The 21,909-nt window shown below is 40.3% G+C and overlaps 2 protein-coding genes across 2 annotated transcripts in view; one reads left to right on the top strand and one right to left on the bottom strand.

Annotated features, from left to right (window-relative positions):
- Positions 1 to 765: 765 nt before the first annotated feature.
- LOC121421200 (neurogenic locus notch homolog protein 3-like) lies at positions 766 to 13,356 on the top strand. The gene is made up of 4 exons (XM_041615863.1): positions 766 to 784; positions 3,087 to 3,194; positions 5,014 to 5,127; positions 12,726 to 13,356. The coding sequence occupies exons 1-4, from the start codon at positions 766 to 768 to the stop codon at positions 13,271 to 13,273; spliced, it is 789 nt and encodes a 262-aa protein (XP_041471797.1). The 3' UTR covers positions 13,274 to 13,356.
- Positions 13,357 to 16,510: 3,154 nt separating this feature from the next.
- The window catches only part of LOC121421084 (mucin-12-like), a 69,893-nt gene continuing 64,494 nt past the window's right edge, over positions 16,511 to 21,909 (bottom strand). The window contains exons 13-14 of the mRNA XM_041615696.1: positions 21,644 to 21,792; positions 16,511 to 20,178 (exon numbers count right to left, since the gene is read on the bottom strand). Coding sequence (XP_041471630.1) covers positions 19,585 to 20,178; positions 21,644 to 21,792 — 743 coding nt within the window. The 3' untranslated portion in view covers positions 16,511 to 19,584. The remainder of the gene's footprint in view (positions 20,179 to 21,643; positions 21,793 to 21,909) is intronic.

Genomic DNA, 21,909 nt, shown 5'->3' with positions numbered 1-21,909 from the left:
TACATTAATTGTTTAAATTATAGTTCAAATGTTAGAAAAATATGTTCCTCAGATATTTATTTTTCAAATAACATTTGCTTTTCAAAATACGACTTAAATTTAAGTGTACGCTCTCAATAAATAGGATAAAACAAGACAGATGAAATTAATGTAAATGAATAACATACGTGCGACTTGAATATACAGGAGGCTGAATAGAAATAAGACATATTTCCAATCTCCAATAAACATGATGAACCTATGTTTGCGTAAGACAGTGTACATGTATGACATTTCTTTAAAATGAAGTTCAGGTTTATATACCCTATCTTTTGAATCGGGGAGAATATTGACAACTATACTAGTAGGTCCATGCTTGGAAGATGGAGATCAAACTAATGTACTATTTACTGGATGGTTATCGTTCTTGTTTTTTTCTTATCTGTTATTGATAAAAGATTCATAGCTTCAGCCAATCAAATGCCAGAATTCCGATAGCATTCAATAGTGACCATGGTTACACTCTAATAGGCATACTCTGACTTTTCCTACCTCACGTTTCTTTTTACTGAAAGTGGACCGATGGTATCAAGACAAAGATTAAACAAAAAGTTAGATTCGTGATGTTTCAAAGCATTTCGGAGGTTAAAATGGCATGGATGAAATATTGCCTTCTCTAAAACCATGGGAGAGAAATGCGGCAAATTTGCAAAGAAACCGCGGGTGAGATACATTATGCTATAAACATGATAAATAGAACGCTAAAGAAAAGTATTGTTTGCAAAAATGAATGAGGAGAAGTCTTGTAAGGGAATACATAAAAGTGCTCAAAACGTTTAATATTTAGGTCTGAATGTATGCATTCGCTTCGTGCGCTCGCGTTTCTTAAGTAATTTGATAGGTAAGGTGTTCAGGATTTTAAATGTTCTAATTTTTAGGCCTGAATATCATATTTCTTAGTAAAATACTATGCTCTGAATGAATTTCTATACAAACAATCTTTGAACTTTGTCCCTTTTCAGTTCCGAATATGAAAAAAATAGTAAGATCACTATTATTTTTATGAGTATTGTGCTTAGAAGAGCTTTCCTGTTTCAAGATTTCAATTTGAAAAGAAAGTTTAAGCTCGCTCTTCGCACTCGCATTATAGATATATTTCTTTTTCATCATATGTCAGTCAGTGCTTAAAACGTTTCCCTTTTGGTCAATAGGCATGCATAAAAAACAAATCAGCTCGCATAGTTAGTTAAATACTGTACGTGACATGATTGCAAAAATAGTATTTAGAATGTATACTATTTTCAGGCCTGATATGTAGATGAATATATATATATATATATATATATATATATATATATATATATATATATATATAAATTAGCATGCTAATTTTAATGATGAATTATCATCAACTTTATATAAGGGGGGGGGGGGTTCAAATAAAGCCAACAAACCATCCTTTCTAGGGATTACGTGAAATGTAATAGATAGAAAGTTCTGGGGGTGTAAGAAGAAATAAATAATTAATAGATAGAGTGAATGTGTTTGCTGTCACTACGAAACAGTCACAATCTCACGTATTTGGAGTGGTCGAATTGTCTATTTACGTGAAAGGATCAAGCGATCGATGGCGCAGCTTCGTAATGAACTAGAATTCAGATATGAACCAGAATTTAGTGACCAACAACCGTATTATGCCGATGATCTTGTTTTGTCACGGTTATTACTCGACAAGCTTGCCCATGGTGTTGGCGCCTATTAATGAAGGATAATCTTAGTACCTCAAATTTACGGCAATGGGACTAAATTTAAAAACTTCATACATGCTTATTCTGATGTACAACTTGGCATTTATTGGTAAGTTGAAATAATAAAAGGTGGAGTTAACTAAATAAACATAACTTTGCTGTAAAAAACAGAAAAATCAAACATATCGGTGAAGGTTTGAGGATAATCTATTAAAGATAACACAAATTAATAGATTTTTTAATCTTTGACATCTGGCGTCACTATACGAGCAGATGACCATATGTTATGTAATAGAAACATATACAATTTCAATCGTTGAACGGTTCATGAAGACTATTCATTTCTTTCAAGAGTGGTCGTAAAATTATTTGTCTGGTGATATACTGAAGGTACAATAAAAACCATTTTCATTTTTAAAGCCATTTTGTTGATTTTGTTTTACTAAACGATATAAGGGAAACTGCTCGCACCAGACGTCAAAATAAAAAAATACCTTCTGAAAACTCTTTGATAGATTATCCTCAAATCTTCCTCAGCATTTGTTATTATTGTATTTGCTATTTTAACATTCAACTTTTTGAAAGGCTGAACATCAAATTCCATAAAATATGTTCTTTATTATCTTACGAGATAATATTGTTAATACCCGAATACTTGAGTTCTGATTTTTTTAAATTCGAATTCACTATTTGAGTCATTGCCTTTATTTAACGAAAGTTTGACTGGTTTGTGTGTTCACTTGTAGGAATAATTCATGCCCAGAAAGAAATGGAAATTGTACCTTGCCTAAACCAAAACCTAACGTGCCCATTTCTTCGTACCACACACGGAGAGTCGATCCACTTGGTGCTAAAATACTCGGCAATACTCGGTGGGAACGTGTTAGGGTCCTCACTCGTCAGGAAAGGGAGTACCCTTAATCTACATTGCACACTTCCAGGTAAACATCATTTTCAAGTTTCCGGGGGGGGGGGATGGTATTTATCGGTTGCAATTCCTTTATTAGAAACGAAAATACGACACCCACCTCCTAAAATAAATAAAGAAATGACAAACAGATATGAAACAGACAGATAAAAAGTTAATACATGAATAAAATACAATAACAACAATAATAATAATAAAAATAAAGTAAGAAGATAACGTTAAACACGAGAAATTTTTTAAAGTAACATACGGATGAGCCTATAGACTATTGGAATATCCGTAAAGTGTGCCCACCCGACGTCATGACGATCTTCTACTGCCTAAACATACCCATCCACACGAAACCATCCTCACTTCGATTTCAGTACTAAGCGTTCCAAACTGATTTTCTAGATATCTTTAACATGTTTAACCACTTCCCTGAATTTCAGCATGCCTTTCTTCACCTTGTTTAAACGGAGGAACCTGCAGCGAGAGTCCGGGCGGATTTTCGTGCGACTGTCAGGAGAACTACGAAGGAAACACTTGCCAACTAGCCAGTAAGTGTTTATGTTGCAAAATATTTGGGAAGGGGTTCACCTTCTCCGAAATTGTTTAAGAATGGGTCGACATTTGCCTGCCAACAGGTCTCAAAACAATACAAGAGCGGGCAAAAGACAGCAACAGACTTTGGGACCCATTAGCACTAAGCAGCACACCAAGAAATCTTACGTTCATGGCTGGACTTGTGCGGAAGTTCCCAGGAAGGAGCCTGAACTCTAGGGATGGATATGTGCAAGTACCATCAGTATAATGGAAGCTCGGTAGGGGAAAAACGACTGTCCTCATAATGAACTGAATGGACAACAGCAGCCAACACAAGAATGCACAACTGATAAGCGAGAAGAGGAGAGAAAAGGGAGCACCGAAAAGGTCGAGAGAAGGAATCGTACCAAGTGACCAAGAAGCTGACGAGGAGACTCGACAAACAGGCCATTGCAATACAATAATAACCAATTGGCAACAAAATATACAGGATCAACCGACAGAACATTTCAAGAGGATGATAAATTAACCTCTTCATGAACATGGTGAAGGACTATTCGACATCACAGAAGCAGTAGCCAACACGCCAGAGATCGAGTTTCTTCAGTAAGATCTTGGATAGGAAGGAAATCCCAGCTCAGAGGAATAAAGTTATTGTTACGAGCTACTGTAGGAGACCGACTTAGGAATGCAACAACGGCAGGGGGATTTATGAAGGATGCAGTTGACCGCCAAGCTCCGGGACAAACTGGCAAGTCTTCACTTAGACAGGAATAACCGTCGTTTCTGGTGATTTATTCAACAATTTCTGACATTTTACTGTAGTTCAGGGGAACAACCAAAATACAGAGACTGGAGCTTTTGGTCTAGTCTTCACTAGAACAGATCATGTACTTTGTAAATTGCCGGGCTATGCACAATTGTAGAGCAGTCCCTTACAGGTGGGCCACCCCTCATCAATTTCACCGATTATGAGAAGGCGTTTGACAGTGAAGCCCTAATGCAGTTGAACAACTTTTGTGTCCTAGAAAGGTGTCATTCACCAGGCGCTCCCACAAGCAAATGAATTGCAGGAGTCCCCATGCAGATCAGCTGTAAGAAAACCTTAAAGTGAAGTGTTTTACGTCAACGTTTTATTTCTTCCGGTAAACAAGCAGGGACAACTGCAGATTGTGGATTGTCTGGACTATCTGGACCTAACCCTAACCCTAAATCTTGAATAACACTAAATCTTGACGACTTGTCGACTTCACGAATGTGGCGCCCTTGTCACACATCTACAACCAGATTCAAAACATGATCACTCGTCTAGATGCTACATCTGCTCATACGGGACTGGGAAGCAAGAAGAAAACCCAAATGATGGATATCAACATCACCCTCGCTGCATGTTCGGTCGAAGTCGTTAAATACAATATCAGGGATATGGAATCATTTGGTGTACCTGTATGGCAGGTTGAAGTTGTCTGTTGATCCACGGGAATGAACCAACATAAATACTGAATCCAAGACAGGCAAGGAAAAGGGCAAGTTTTACCATAAGTCTGTTCTGTTCTAAAGATGTGAAACTTGGGAGACAACAGCGATGACTCATTCTTTTTTTTATGTAATCATATTCCCAATTACTTTTATTTCCATCAAATGCTGTTCAAAATCTGGTCTATGTATAATATATCTTAAGTTTGACAAAAAACAATGAAAGTTACTCCAACATATGCTAATCATATCATTGTATGAATGGAGAAAACATAGGATTCTGTCTTTGCGACCTTTGCTATAAAAGGAATTTTCCATATAACATTTATGGGTCTTATTTTATATTCTCCTATACAGGATCGATGTGCTATTTGAATCCTTGTGTCAACGGAGGAACGTGCCACGATGATCCAACAATAGGGTTCTACTGCATCTGCGATCCCTGCTTCTTTGGAGAATTTTGCGAACAAGGTAAATGGACACCGAAATGTTACCCTGTCATGATAACAATATGTATCTACCATCAAATAGGTGATTGGTGGATCGCCCGTCCCAAATAACGTGAAGGGCTCATACCTGGACAACATGTACCAAAAAATGTACAAAAAATAAATTGTTGCCTTGCAAATTGATGCTCATGGTATTTTGGAGGATAATCGAAACACAGGTCTCACAAGAGGATTTTTCATATCAGGGTCGTTTCATGAAAGATGTCGGCACTGACTAAATTGTCAGCTCTCACATTCCCAATAATTTTTGGTTTTGATTTGCCGAGTGTCTCTGTTACTATGGCAACAATCAGGGAATGGCTGTTTGTAAATATGCTTTAATGAAACTCCCTAATGGAGTGCCGAGCCATAGTAAACAGAACATTATAATCGTGATACTAGTTTTTGTTTAGATGATGGTTTGAAGGTTTGCAACTTTGCATGGTGGTATAGAAAATCGAAGAAGTGGCTTACGGTACACCATGTGGTGCGTCCTAATAGGACTAAGGAAAATGGATAGAGGAAGAAGACGAAGATAAGTCAACATCCCCCATGGGCGGAAATCCCAGGGGGACGCCCCCTTACTCAAAATAGAAGGGGGAATACAATATCAAACGTCCCCACTACTAATTTTGGTCTTTTGTGATATCAAGAAATATATTATTCCGAATCGAAATATAACATACTTTGGACGAGATGACTTTACTTTTAGGGTGATAATCTTACTTTTTTTGCTTGTCAAATTTTCCAGCCCCTTGTCCCCCTACATTTTGGAAGACATCCCCAAAACGCTAAGTCTACTCTCCTGCCCTGCAACTCCTCTTGCCAACTTAAACCAACCTTCTCTGATCTTTCCAACTACTCAAGCCTCTCGACATTTCTGGGTTACAATCCTAACGCCTACACTAATTTAAGATAAGAATACCAAACCATGCATCCTTCCAACCTCTTTTTCTCACCTCTCCATTTCAATTCTACCTCTAGCACAGGATGCACCCAAACTACTTCCACAATTTTTGCTCAAACAATAAAAATGACCCGATATGTCTTATGGGCCACATATATCTCCCGAGATTTAATACCATCCTGTCTGACAACATAAAGTTGCGTCGTTGAAACAGAATATGAAAATACTTACCATGATTTTCTTATTTACGAGATAACTGGATATACTCATTTGATTTGCTAGTTCATTACAATTAGCTTGCACGCCGAATAAAAGTACACAATTTTTCCTGCGCGCGCGCAGCATCTCCCTACGCACGCACTATCCCAAGATCATCACGCAAATTGGCGTCCATTTCCTCTTATGAGCCTGAACGCAGGACATGTTGCCACGCAAGGCGAGGGGTCGGTGGGAGGGTTCAAATGAGTATATCCAGTTATCTCGTAAATAAGAAAATCATGGTATTTTCATAATTTACTATCAATAACTGGGATATACTCATTTGATTTGCTAGACCAACACAGATTCAACGTGAAGGGAGGCATGTCTAGACTAAGAAGTGCGTAAAAATAGGGAGATGAAGACACGAAGGCCGCTGCCTTAAGGACAGAGGAGGCAAATAAGGCCTCATGTGAAGAAAAGTCCTTAAGAACAAGGAAGTGAAGGAATAGAAGAGCGTCAAATAGGCGGTCCTCAAGAAGTCGTAAACGACGATTCCATAGAAAGAGCCCAAGAAGAATGATACTATAGTATCATGGGCCCTCGGCCTAGTGTCAGAAGAAGAACATCATCACCAACTGACTTGATCGTTTCAACAATCCAGAGTGAAAGATGTCTCAAGAAGCTGCCGCAAACGGCTCGCGCGACAAAACAACCAACTGCACAGAGTTTGGGATTGTCTGATGAATGGCAAAGACCAGGGTTAGAAGTCGCACCTAATCTAAGCCAATCCCGGCAACGGTTCGGGAGCGATGCATAAGAATGCAAAGTTTTGTACTGTAAACGGTTACATTTAAACAGATACAGGAGGGAACTCGACTGATAGACAGACAAGATACCCTGAATACCGACCCAAGAGGGAGTTAGTCAAGCGTCAAGAACGACCGACAGGTGCCATGACGGACTAAGCTATACAAGCTCGACATTTGAGAAGAACTCAAGAGTTTGTAAGATTCGGATTTTGTTGAAAATTTCAACAAGAATCGTGATCGGAAGACTGAAGCTTTTAAGGTTCAGTAAGTGATCAATCAATCAATCTGAGAAGGCGAGATATCTCAGAAGCCTCCGCGTGGGAGAAAGCGCCCAGAATTCGATATCTGTCTCAAATGCGTGAGGGCAGAACATCTGCAGAATTCTGATAGAGAGCTGTGGCAGAACGTTTCTAGCGGTCCGATAAGGACCTGGAACGACAGAGAGTAAGGTTTAAGAAAACCACTCGTAAGGCAGTCAATGTGTCGAGAAAAACGACTGAGTGCCATCCTGTTAATAAGAAAATGCCACGGACCTGCTGTCTATGTAGAATAGAACAGTCTGGTCAAAACAGCTCAACCGGGCGTGTCGGAGAAATAACGCAGCACGCATCACGACATAACAAGTGTGATAGACCGAGTGATCGAGAGAGAATCCCGGATCCCCTTTCTCCCGTACTAAATAAAGCACCCGCCCGAGGGTGCAGCGCCCGCGGTGGAAGAGGTGGCTTGGCTGAAGCCACCATCTCCGAGAGAGCCTGTAAGGCTAGGCTGCGATGGATGTCTGCTGGGCGGGGAAATCCCTAGCAGCAGCAAGCGTACGCCAGAGGTGAGCTGGCGAACAATGTCTCTGTCATGATCTTACGTGTAAACGACAATCAAGAGATGCTCTGAACCAACAGACATCGCCAGACATGATACCTCAACAGTTACGTTCCCAATGGAATCGAATGAGGTAACAACGGCCCTGTCCTATCAAGGTTAGGGACGGAAACTGGCTAAGAGTGTCGATGTCCTCGCTTGAAGAAACAAGCGGAGGAGTAAGGAGACTTGAGAAAAATAATCACAAAAATTTCCCTCAGTCTGCGGTGAGAACCAGTTGTTTATGAAAACAGCCACAAGGCCTGGTTTCTCTGGTGATCGTAAGAGCAAGCACCGCAACGCCGGTTGCGGTAGCGTGGAACAGTCCGATATCGGTAAGATAAGGAGTTCCGAAAAGCTGCGGGGGGCGGCAAAAATGACGCCCTAAGCAGCGGGGGATGAGAATCTAAGTTTCTAAAAGAAGAACTCCAGTGAAGTAAATCACTTTCATGGAGAGACTCATCCACAGTCGGCCCGAGAGAAAGCGGGTCGTGGTTAGACAGGCATAAGCATACATCCATCCACGATTACATCATCCTCGGTCGCGCGGTGACCATGGCCACATGCATTGCATGGAAGGAGGATGAAAGCAGCATGCGAGGCGACTCGAGTGTGCCGAGTGAAAAAGCTTCTAAATAAGAAGACGACTCGACAAACGGGCACGGTAAAAACATCGACCGTAGCCCACTCCACACAAGGAGGAAACGGCGGAGACGCCCGCAAGCTTGACCCACATAGAGGGCAGTCTATAAGATAGACTGTTAGAGCTCGACCGATGGCCTGGCGGCGTACAGTTTGGTGTAAACTCGCCGACCCGGCACGGTGGGTGTGCCCAGAAAGTAGGCATAGAAATGCCGACAGAGAATCCTGGGGCTTTAAACAAGCCTGAACGCACGTACACAGCCAACAATCTCATGAGATATACAGCTGTTTCTTTCCTCCGAGATGATGCTTACCCGATCTCGCTTACCCGACCGGGAAAGATTCCGGGAACAGCTGTGAATGTCAACAGGAGGGATATCTAGCATATGAATAGCTGATTCCCTCCAGGTATTCGGTGCGGGTGCTGCCGGCGGTGTCCGGGGGGACGACCGGTGATGGCAGCTCGGGCAGGGCTTGTACGAGCCGCCCGAATACGAGACAAATAGGTTAAAATAACCATAATGCACCGGGTGGTGAAGGCATAGCGATTACTAAGCACAGGAGAACTATTAATCGCCGTGACATTCAGATCCGATATACATACTCATAAGCTCGGAGAGCTACGAGATAGTGAGACATACCGCCGAGGGGTGATGGTGCTCATATCGGAATCGCCCTCTCTACAGCGGCGATTGCTGTAGGACGGGTGTCTGTACTAGCCCTGACTCTAACCTTACAAGTGTAGGAGTTAAAGTAAAGACAGTGCACCCTTACTTTCGTATAGAAAGTGAGGTTCAGGCCAAAAGCCGACGGTCCCGTCGCCTGGGCGGACGGTCCGCGGGCGTGATAGGTTGCCCTCTCAAAAGCAGCCAAACATTCTCACTGGAGAAGGGCGGCATGCGGTACGTAAGAAATTCTTACCTCCAATCTACAGGCCCGCTTAGGGGGTAGAATGGAGTTACCGCTGAAAGAGCCGTCGCCGTACGTGAAACTTGACGTAGAGGGCGAATTCGGGGGTACCTGCATATTAATGGAGGATACCCATGCAGATAAACTCGCCGATGGCTCCCCGGAGTGCCGGTTGGCGGGAGAAATCTCAATCCGCTCAATACCCGACACCGGCAATAAGACCGCGGCGGTCTTATAATGACGGAGAACACGAGGGTAAGAACCCGTAATGCTCGGGGACGTATAGATGCAACCTGTACGGATGCAACGTCCAGCCGTCGGTCACCGAGAGCTTGCCGACATGTTGATGCTTGAAAGCCGTATGTCGGAAGCACCTGCATAGAAACAGGGGTCACCGTGTAGGTGAACAGCGTTTCAATAAATGCCCGGTGTGAGAGGACAGGTGATTGCTTGAACCGCACAGTGCTTAGCAAGGCGGCTGAAGCTGATATGAAGCGTGGGGGAATTACCCGCACTGCTCATGGGAGTATGAAGCAACATGAGAGTTGCGACGCCTGACCCACAATTATCGGGAGTCTGGTGACATAATGGAGGGCGACGCCCGTATGTCGATAACACCTGTGTATTAGCGGGGATTTCCCTTGCAGGTGCGTGAGCCGGCGAATCATGATATTGCCGGTGACTCTCCGAGGTGCAAGATGGCGAATGTCTGCTTAACCTGCCCGGTGCTCGACATGGCGGTTTTAGCTGACAGGGAGCATGAGGATAAAGATCCGTGATACTCGAGGGCGTTCTGTTGTAACATGAAGTTACGACGCCTGGCCATCGGCACAAGAATCAGAAAGAAAGGTCTGCCCGCAAAGCGGGATTAGCGACCAAGAATTTCTTCTTCTTCTTCCTCTTCTGAGCGGCCCCCGCCGGGGGGCAGAAGAGGGCACAAGAGACAGGGAGGGGGACGTGATATCTCGCATGAGAAAAGTCACCCAATCTGATCAAGCCGTTCAGGCACATGAACGCAATTTCATGGTTCCACCTTAAAGGGCACGTGGACGCAATTCCACGGTTCCACCCTGATCAGTTAATCGTGAGATTGACGGGGTCAAGCTCACGTGTCTCTAGCGACTAGGGGCTGGTAGCCCTTTGCTAATGCTCCCTGACGGAGACTGACAAAGCATCGAGCCTAGCCTGTGCCAGGAAAAGAGTCCCACGCTCTTAACCTGGACTTGTCGGACCCGATAGCCGGTGAGTCAAGCAGCCCTGGAGGAGTGAGGTTTTCTATACTAGTACAACACTCTCCAAATAGGTTCAGGTCCCGTCGAGGGAGCCTTGGCTATCACCTTTCAGGCACGTGGCCACCACGCCACGGTTCCACACTGAAACGCTCGGGCACGTGGACGCGGTTCCACGGTTCCACCCTCTTGGGCACGTGGACGCAACTCCACGGTTCCACCCTTCTTTTTCCAGGGCACGTGGACGCAAACCACGGTTCCACCCTATAAAGAGCCCAATGCAAAGGGTCTCGCTCTCTTGCCCTCATACTCACCGCCGCTGATCACAGGGACAATACCATGTCTGGTTCTCTCCCAGCGGCAGGTTGGAGTCATCAAGAGATGAGTCGAAGAGCTCATCTACCTGGTAAGTTCTTAACCTGAAAAGAACAAGTAGGGGCGAAAACAGAGAGGGGGTGGAGGGGTGGGTGGGCAAGAAAGGTGACAAAACAAGATCCCTTCCAGAAATTATTAATAAAATTAATAAGTCAGGTAAATAACAGGATCACCTTCTTAAACATGAGTTAAGAGAACAAAGTTAAGAAGATTTTTTTTTAATTAATAACACGAGCGGGCAGGGCTCGACATGACGTTAATTAATTAAAAACAGAAAACGTCTAAGTCCAAGACGAAGAGCAGGATCAGCTAAGAAAAAAAAACACAAGGATTTTTTTTTTTGTTCTTTTGACAAAGGTCGAAAAAAGAAACAAGTAATAGGCGGCAAAAAGACGCCCTAAGCTGATCTGAGAGGAAGTAGTAAGGACTCACTTCCTTTAAACTGGAAGCCGGAAACTAATTAGCGAAAACAAAGATGCTAACAAGAATCAGGAGGGCTTCCCAAAATTTTAAGAGAATTTTTTTTTTTAAGACAAAAAGTCCCAAAAAATAATTTTCATTTCATACAAAATAATTATTGAAATTAATTGATAATTAAACAATTAACCAAAATGTTAATTAACAATTGATCAATTAATCAATTAAGAATAAAAGATTGATTGGAACATAAGAGAACAATCAACCAACTCAAAACGAGAACAACAAGTTGAAAACAAGTTTGAGAACAAATGAAGGGCGATTAATTAAACAATTAATCATAAGGTTAAAAAACAATTGACCAATTAATCAATTAAGAATAAAAGATTGATTGAAACATAAGAGAACAATCAATCAACTCAAAACAAGAACAACAAGTTGAAAACAAGTTTGTGAACAAATAAAGGGCGACGCTCCTACCTGTCCAGCATAGCCTAAGCTGTGGAGAGGAAAATAAAATCAATTCAATTCAAGACGAGGCAAAGGAGCAAGTCAAGAATTAAAAGAATTATAAGGAATTAAAAAGAAAGTGAAGCGTCGAATGAAAGCCCGCGGCACGCAGGAGAGTGTGGAGTTATGGGACAAGGAAGCGGAGCAACCCGTCTGTGTGAAAACGAAACTGACTGTTCGGACCTCACACAATTTAATTAAAGAAAAACGTGAATAAATAATTGGCAAAGGATTGAAATAGGTAGTAAAAATATAGATAAAAATGTCAACAACGGACACTTTAAAAGGGGCAAAGTGGGAGTGTACTTAGCTACGTCTGATCACGGCGGCAGGCGAAAGTAAAAGAGGAAATGGACGCCAATTTGCGTGATGATCTTGGGATAGTGCGTGCGTAGGGAGATGCTGCGCGCGCGCAGGAAAAATTGTGTACTTTTATTCGGCGTGCAAGCAAATTGTAATGAACTAGCAAATCAAATGAGTATATCCCAGTTATTGAGAGTAAATCATTGCTTAGGTGAACCCCGATTTTTAAGCTTGACCAAATTACAGTAAATATCTAGGAATTGCACTGTACTGAAAAATAAATTCGCTTCTCAACCAATGCCAAATGGCATGGATGACAAATGTATGAAGCAATTTCATGCTAGAATACTTGTGCTAACGAGTGCAAATGAAGCGACTGTTCTCACAAAAGAAAAAAACCTTGCTTTGTTTTAACTGCCAGATTATGATGTTTACTACGATAATTCATTTCAACAACCTACACTAGAGTTCAGTGAGCATAACATCACGGTCCTTGACAAGTTCTATCTTGGGATACCCCAACTGGTCCATTCGACTGACTGTGAACTTCGGCAAAGTGAATTCTTCATCACCTTGTGGCACATCACCCCATCCAACGAAAGCACCCTATCGATGACCATCTACCAGTTTGACACGTTAGGCAAGCTTGGTGATCAGGATGGAATTGAGGTTTTCATAGTGGCCGCATCTCCCATTATACTTGACGAAAGCCATTCAAGTGTGAATGACATCCGTGTTTTCTATAATCTTTCCAAACCATACCAGGAGGTCGATCTCTGGATCCCAGGACCTAGGACTGACCCTATGCAGAGTAAAGTGCTGTTGTATGCCCAAGGGAATCTCAGCAGCATTCTCCCCTTCACTGTGAGGTCGCTTTCTGGCGAAATGTATTGCCTCTTTTATAGCACATTAGTAGGGTACGACATTGAGCGGTACACAACTTTGATGGCCAAGATCTTGGCTGTTTAATATAGACCCAGATCACAAATTGTATGGCTATGTGTTTGAGCATGTTGAGTAGTAGGCCTAATAATCCATAAATAACAAATGCAACCCCAACATAACATGCCCAGAATAAAGTAGTTCTTGGTCTTTTGAGTTTCAAGAGAATGCACATGGAAATGACACATAGGTAGGCAAAGCTCAGAAATATCATGGCATCCAACTTCAACAACAAACACTGTACCTTTTTTCTAATTTTGTCATTTCATCAATGTCAATGCAGCACATGCCCTTCACATCTCAAAGCTTTTAAAAATGAAATAATTCATATTGTTCAAAATAGAAATCTGAAATGGATGTACTCTGAACATTCATTTGTCCATTTGGTCCTGGCACCACCAGCCAAAGTGCTGCACCAGATATATCATATATAGTCATATTTAATATCATTTTGGTCCAACTCTGCGGCAGCTTGAAGTCCTATCCTTCCAGTTGTCAGACAGAGGCTCGACCTACTAAGCCCACACGCTGGTAGACACACCATCCCCTCCTCTATTTTTTTTTCTGGTCATGTATCACAGTGATATACCAGAGGTACTCCCTTGCCTCTGCAATTGTGAAAGAAATTATGTCTCGAAAATTCTCATTTTTCACAAGAAGAACAAAAACCTAAAACACTAAGACACAAAATATATGCTACAAAACGTTGCTTGTCTAAAAAGTTTTTATTTCCTTTGCTCAAAAATACATTATTTCTTTGTGACTATATCTCATTCCTCCAAAACCTTCTGAAATTTTGTTAACAATATAACGATGTATCCTCCTGGCACAATGTTTAAGTGTGGCCACAATCAATACACCTTCATCAATAAATAATCTTCAACTTTCTAATATTCACATGAAAAAGTCTGGTTAGGGATAAAATACATCTAGGATATATATACAACCTGCACAAATAAAAGGTAATAAAAAAGATTCAATAGAACTGAAATATTCACAAATATGGCAAGAATGTGTTCATTTGGCAATCAAAATACCAAATACAAACCCAAATGAGCGTTTCCCTTTGGAAAAGAAATATTAGTACAACAGTCCAACAGCAAGCCTATCTTCAAGTTACTTTATGGCATCGTCATCCTCTAATAAATAGCTTAAATAAATTATGGAGTATAAATTGACAAGTCCATTTAGGTCAATAGTTCAGCATACTTATGTTTACATTATGTTATTTTATATGTGTACCAGCTATAGGCCAGTTCGTAGTTACTTCATGGACAATTTTGGTAAAATGACCTTTCATTTCTTTCATTATGGTAGGCAGCTTTCAAAGCGGATATTACATAAGCTTGCCTTACATAGCAGGATGAAGAAATTGAATAGACCAGGTGACTAGAAAGCACTCCAATGAACACTTTATGAAGGTATTTGTTGCATTCCTACATTGAATGCATATCATAGCATGTTGCACAATGTACTTGGCAAACTGAAATACCAGTCGTTTGTGGACACACATTGTTTTTTGTGGACATAAATGAAAACCACAATTCAGAAAAATATATGAATGATTAAGACATCAAAGTTGGTGCTTATCTCACTAGATATAAAGCCACCATGTCACTTTGTACAAATGACCTTCCTCTGATCATGCGTAGAATCATTTGATCATGAGCAGAAAGGAACTACGAACTGGCTTATTGTAGAGAGCCTCATGAGTCGTGGCAGTCTTTTATTTCTTCTTGAAGGTGAGCTTCCGGCGTTTGCTGGTGCTCAAAGTCATTATCAATATTTTCATTTCAACCATGCATTGTAATTTTACTCTGTCATCTTGCTTGGAATAAAAAAGATGGAGGAAAATAAATTGTTCTGACGGTTCTAAAACTTTTGCTACGATGACAAATGCTCTGCTGTAAATTCCATACAGTAATCGAATGGCCAAATTTGACCTTGGGTTCAACACAGTGACTATACCCTACCCTAAATCCAATGTAAAACCCTATTGTAACCGTTACCCGACATTATAGACAAGATAAAGCCCAAAGCAATTGTTGCAGTTGTTGCAGTTCAATCAAGAGTCTCACCCAATGGGAATGCCACATTTTCTTCCTGCCATAATTACTTGCCCCCTCTGTTAATTTCCCTGAAGAGATGAGGTGAAGGTATGGTCGTGATTGCTATCGGGTTTCTTAAAATTCAAATGAAAAAAAGGGGATTAAGATCAGGGTTAGGTTCACAGTTCAGGTTTATCTTTGGCTTAATGCGTGGAATATCACAGGAGCAAATGTCAGATGGAACCCAAGCTATTGCCAGTTATACATAGTGGCCCGTATTCCGAAGTCAGGTTTAACTTAGACCATTGTCTAACTCTGTGCTGAAATTATGGGGAGCCAAAATTCAATAATTATGTTTATATTGTATATTTCCAATGTTTCTTTTTTTTTCCTTTGGCTTTCATAATGAAGACAAACACTTCAGTTATTATTACCAGAATACTGTAAGGGATTTTTGCCTCAATTGGCTATCCATGGATAAACCACAACTTTAAACTGGGGTTTAAAGGTATTGTTTAACTTTGTGAGCAGCCGATTTAAAAAATTCTCAAACTAAGTTGAAACATGTGTACAAGTGCATGTATTAGAACTAATAGACTCTGAAAACAACCATTATTGAGAATAAAAAACTAAAACTACAAGGCAAACCCCGATTTTGTAAATGGGCGTCTTATAGACACCTATTAGTACACATAAGTGTATGGGATGAAATTAATATGGTGTTTCTGGCCACTTTATATTTCAATTTTTGAAGCACTAAATAATAATTTTCGAACACAATTTTTTCTGTGCTTCATTTTTGTAACATATCACAGACACAGGTGACAAGTGTGACCATCTAGCTCAGATTTGTTAAAAGTCAAACCAATGTTAGCCAATCACTTTAATTCAAATCCGAGTTCAGAATACAGGCCAGAAAATGTAATTGTCTTTATACAATAAAATCAAATGAATCGATTGCTACGTTAGACTTTTGCCAATTACATTGTAGTCTGCTGCACTACTGGGTGAGTAAAAAAAATGATACCTCAGAAATCCCCCATTCAAGGAGGAAATATGTCATGAACACATAATTATCATTTATGGCCTGAAAGAGCATGTTCTCCCAAATAATTTGGTACTGTATTTATGTGGTATGTGTTAATGCTTGGATGACCAAGAGGTATTCTTTGCAGTGATGTAAATTTTGATTTGCACCAAAGTAAGGCATGACTGCAATGAATTAATCCAGATGTCAGTGTCATAATCCTACAAGGGTTGCAATAATATCTATTTCAAAACACCTTTTCAGTGATTTACATTATAGCTGTTTAATCAATACTTTTGGTATAAATTCTCAAATTAATTTCATAAAAAAGGGATTAGCAAATTTGTTTACCAACTCATGTAGGACTACGACATCTCTAGCATTTGGATTCATTTATTGCAATCATGCCTTACTTTGGCGCACATCAAAATTTAAATCACTGTAAAGAATACCTACTGATTATCCAAGCATGAACACATACAACATAAATATGGTATCAAATTATTTGGGAGAAGATACTCTTTTCAACCATATACAACGATCATGCAATCATTACTTTTTTTCTTCTTAAATTGGGGATTTGTGAGGTGTTACATTTTATTTGACTCAAACGGTAATGAATTTACTAGCACTGAAAAGGGAAGTTCACCCTGACTATAAGTGGGTTTTGATAAATCCCAGAGTTATTTGAGAAAAATTATTTGTGAAAGAATGATGAAAATCCATCTCAAATAATAATAGAATAGAGTCATAATTTTTTTTATTTTAATTTGTGATGTCATAAATTATATGAGCAGCTACCAAATTCATTGTGTAATAATAATATAATATGTTACATAAATTCCATGCTTTAATGGCACATCATAAACTTTTTTTTCATGAAAGGTGTGAAATGATGTCCACCCCACAATATTTTTTTTTTTTGTGGGGGGATGATAATTATTTTGTTTTGTATTACATGACATTTGTAGGAGCTGCTCATCTGTGACATCACAGAGTCAAAACTTTCTGTCTTCATAACTCTTTCCTTCTACAGATATTCATCAACATTTCTCTATGATATTTTCAGATTTATTAAAGCCACCTTATCATTAGGATGTCCATATCCCATGGTAAAATCATCCACATCTTTTTTTCCTAAAAGCACAATATTTCATAGAAATATAAATATTTCATATATTTTAATAATTGATTTCTGCTTTGGTGCAATACAATATACAATTTCAATAAATTTGGTGTAAGAGGCAAGAAAGAAAATTGGATGGATTCCGGAATACTAAAATAAGTTTCTCAGCATTCTTTTTTACAAAGATACATATATCACTCGCATTTGCTTTTCAGTACAAGCGTATCAATGTACATTAAATAATATGGTCGTACGCATAACTTTTTTCGCTGGGGGAGAACATGAAGCATAAACTTTTCAAAAGAATTCGAAAGGGAGCAAAGCAACCAAGCCTGTCTTTGGGGCGCTTTTGCATTTTGTAAAGTAAAATTGAAAGATTCTGTGCCTACGATGGTTAAATATAGTAAAAATTCTCAGTAAAAAATGTAACCTTTCACAATTTCTGGAAGGGCGATTACCTCCCCAGCTGTGTATGGCCATGTTCCATAAATATATAATTTCTTCAATTTGTTGGATTATGAAATATCAGAAAATAGCGAAGGAATAGTGACAAGGTTAATGGTGTACTTGCATTAACAATATTTCAAAGCATTGCACCTAAATTTTTATCTTATTGCAATGGAATGTTCAATGTCTCACTCTCTGTACAGAGAAACATAGTGTAATGATATACATAATGTAATGATATACATAATAGTAAATGGTTCATTTGAAGTCATCTTGCTTTCAAACAAACATTGCAACTTCTTCAACATGGAGGCCTTGCTGTCCTGAAAAAACCACCCTATTAAACTCAATGTTCCGGCAGCTTCCCATTTTCACAGGAATTAGCAAATGTTGGAAACGCAATATTCAATTGGGTGTTGTCTGCAAAGTGCCCCTCAAAATACAAGTCTCGGATTGGCTTGTAATGTCACAAAAGTGTGTGGCTACATACAGTCCATTGATGGTGCAATGTTTAGTGAATATTGTTGCCAAAAAATCAATTTCTTGATGATTTTTACTTTCATTCAAAGAATGTTTGTATCAAATTATTCCTACAAAGCTTGCACAACATTCAATTTTTTATTAGAGTATCATTGTTCTTTGGTGTTATATGTAACTCAAACAGTGGCCAAACTCATCAAAGTACATGTAATATATATAAGGCTATGTCACAGCAACTTGCCATTCAAAGATCAAATTCCCCCACATCAGTATTTCTGAATTTCTGGAAATCTAGACCATATTCCAGACAATTTTGGGGAATTTCCAGGAGATTCAGTGATGGTTGTTTATTTTCATTCACAGTCCACATGCAGCAAACCCTGCCTATCAGCCAATGCCTAAGGAACATTTAGTAATCATTTAAATTCTTTTGGTCTGACTTGCATTTTTTCAATGTAACTCAAATAATGCCCTAACATTTACAATCAAATTTCTCAAAAAAAAGTATTTCTGAACAGACCACACAGGATCTACATATAAATAAGAGCTTGCTCTCAAAATGTTATCATTTTTGTAACAGCCCAAGATATGCAATCAAGATGCTGTGTCGCTAGTTATCCATACCTGGGCCCCATTGCACAAAAGTTACCATCATGATACATGTATCTTTGCCATGCAATGGTAACTTGCATGGAATCCTTGATTTTGATTGGCTGTTGATAAGTGTTACCCTGGTAATCACCATTGGATGGTACATTTAGTACAGCAGTAATTTTAAGGCAACCAGGCCCTGGGATTGATCATAGCAATCACACTCCTTTGTAAGATATTGTCGTACAATATCATAATATATAGGTAAATTGCCAATTCGTCAACTGCCAACTCGTCCACTCAGCACATGGTCTACTTTCATTTAGTCTAATGCCAATCAATCAACATTTCTTTTTGGTACATTAACCATTTAGTCCAATCATCACTTTGTCTAGCAACTGGTTATTACAACATTAACCATTTGGTCCAATCATCACTTTGTCTAGCAACTGGTTATTACAACAGAATGGCATTAGACCAAGAGAAAGTAGACCATGTGGTGAGTGGACAAACTATTGGTAGGCAAATGATAGAAGACGAGTTGGCAATTAGACAAACTGGCATTTGACGAATTGGAAATAAACCATACAAACAATAAAACTCTGAAAGGGAATGGAATTCAAACCAATCCACTCTCCTCCCCATCCCCCATCCTTCTTGTCAATCTTATCAGTTCTTCCCTAACCGCATTTGCAACCTGAGGCGAATACTGTCCCGTCGGGTATTTCAGATTCGTAGACACGTCCAATTCATCGTAAAACTTATCCACCGCCTTACCAACCCCCTTCTCCTTCTTGCTAAGTGACGGCAACTGATCATCGACGGACGTGGATGCCGAGCCCTTCTCGGCTTCGTTTGGTTTTGTCCTGTTCGGGAGCGGTGACCGCGTTTTTGACCCCGACCTCTGCGAGCCGTTGATGCTGCGGTCAAAGGACCAGTCGTAGTCCGGTTCTCCTTCGAGGAGCGCAACGCCGCGCTTGTGGGAGCTCTTGGATGGGATGTCGTCCCCTTCTTCCGGGGGAAGCGGGAGCTGGCTTGTCAGCATCTCTTGGAGCATGTCTGCGTAGCGTTCGACCACGCCCTGTTTTGTTCCTCGGAGGCTGTCTCCGTCGGGTCTTCGCTCCCTGGAGGACACGAGACTCTGCTGGTGAGTGGATGATACACCCCTGGGGCTAGGGATTGGAGATGCGTTCAGACCACCAGGAAGAGATGCCTATCAAAAAAGAAGGAAAGTGGTTTAAATGTACAGCATAAAGAGTCAACGAAGAAGAAAATCCATACAAAATTATATCTAGATCAAAGAGAGTTTTAGTTATCAATTACCTACTGACCAATCTCTATCCTCCTGCCTTCCTTTTGGTTCATCTTTCATTTCCTCTTCGTTCCTGCTTTCCTATTGGCTAAACCTTAATTACTTCTTTTTAACCGACCTGGGGCCCGTTGCAGAAAGAGTTGCAATCAATCGCAACTCTAAATATCATGCGTAACTTGGTTTTCAACCAATCAACAGCGCGCATTTGGGACTTGCGATTGATTTTTTGACTTGCGTTTAAACGCAACTCTTTCTGCAACGGGCCCCTGGTTATAAACCCAAGTTTTTCAAGTGGATCATCATTCCTGATGACGACCAGAACACGCTGGTCGAAACGTAAACAGTTCTTTTCAGAGCTAACATCCAATCAAGAAAGAATAACAAACAGTTCTTTTCAGGACTACATACATGGTGTTTACCGTAACAACCTCCACAAATCTATCTACACCCGAATCTCTGTCTGTCTACATGAGTAATGTCTGTTGGTAGGACAGGTAATTCGGTCTTTTTCATGAATACAGATGATGATTACAACAATACAATAATATACACTGTGGTGGTACAACAAATTTTAGTGAACTCCACCAGAAAATTAACACATTCAAACTGTTTAAATTCTGCCATGTTAATTGTGTTGGCAGGTGATAAAGTATTGCATTCAACAAAATTTGTGTATCTGGGCCAGTGCTTCCACTCTTCCCAAAATCAAGAAAATTCCGCAAAGTTTTGCTATTTTCCACTATCATTTCGGGAAGTGAGAAATTCCGGCAAGTCATCATTTCCGAGAATATCATTTTCTGAATATTATGTCAAAATCTGTCACAAAATTGGATCTTTGTAATGAAAATGTCAGCATTTTGGCTCACTTGCAATTCTTTGGCCCGATTTAGGTCTTTGGTCATATTTCGCCCCTTAAAAAGTTTAGCTCATTATGGCACTGGGCCCTATATTTCATCTTTTTTGTGTATAGAAGAGAAGTATAACATCTTATGAAAGACTGGAGAACAGTTGGAAAATTCTGAGATATTTTGTAAAATTACAGTAACTCTCAGAGTAAATTCAAGGAGGTTTCGTTTTGACAAGTAGAAGCACTGATCTGGTCTTGCCAAACATTGTATTGTTGTTGCCTACATTCAACACTCGGCATGAAGCAGTGCATTATGAACTAGGTCCATATATTTTCTAAGTTATGATGACATTTCAAAAACTTAACCCTAGGTTAAGATTTTGATGTTGATTCCTCCAACATGGTCTAAGTTCACTGACCCTAAATGACCTTTGACCTTGGTCATGTGACATGATAATCGGGGGGGGGGGGGGAGTATGCCCCCTACCCTAGGTGTATATTAATTAAAGGAGGTCTTACTGGTTCTAGAGATGGGGATAACCTGGCTGTCTCGTCTCCTGCTGTGTAGGGGTTCCAAATCACACTGCTGCCCTCTTGTGGTGGTTTGCTGACAGGCACAACAACCACACGGGTTGTCTGGCCCATCTCTGATGTCTGTGTACCCCCATCTAATGAGAAAAATATGTGTTTATAAGGTGTGATATCTCATTGATCAGAGGGGAGCAGGGGGATGGGGGGGGGGGGGAGGGGGAGAAGAAGACATCGAAGAAGCAAGCCGTAGAGGA

Source organism: Lytechinus variegatus, chromosome 9, assembly GCF_018143015.1.
Source record: "Lytechinus variegatus isolate NC3 chromosome 9, Lvar_3.0, whole genome shotgun sequence".
Classification (NCBI taxonomy): Eukaryota; Metazoa; Echinodermata; class Echinoidea; order Temnopleuroida; family Toxopneustidae; genus Lytechinus; species Lytechinus variegatus.
This window is presented reverse-complemented; position numbering and strand designations above follow the sequence as displayed.

What these genes read in the sequence shown, in the direction of transcription:
- LOC121421200 (XM_041615863.1), top strand. An exon ending in AAACACTTGCCAACTAGCCA is followed by an intron (nt 3,195 to 5,013) that starts GTAAGTGTTTAT and finishes TCTCCTATACAG; the next exon opens with GATCGATGTGCTATTTGAAT. An exon ending in TGGAGAATTTTGCGAACAAG is followed by an intron (nt 5,128 to 12,725) that starts GTAAATGGACAC and finishes TTTAACTGCCAG; the next exon opens with ATTATGATGTTTACTACGAT.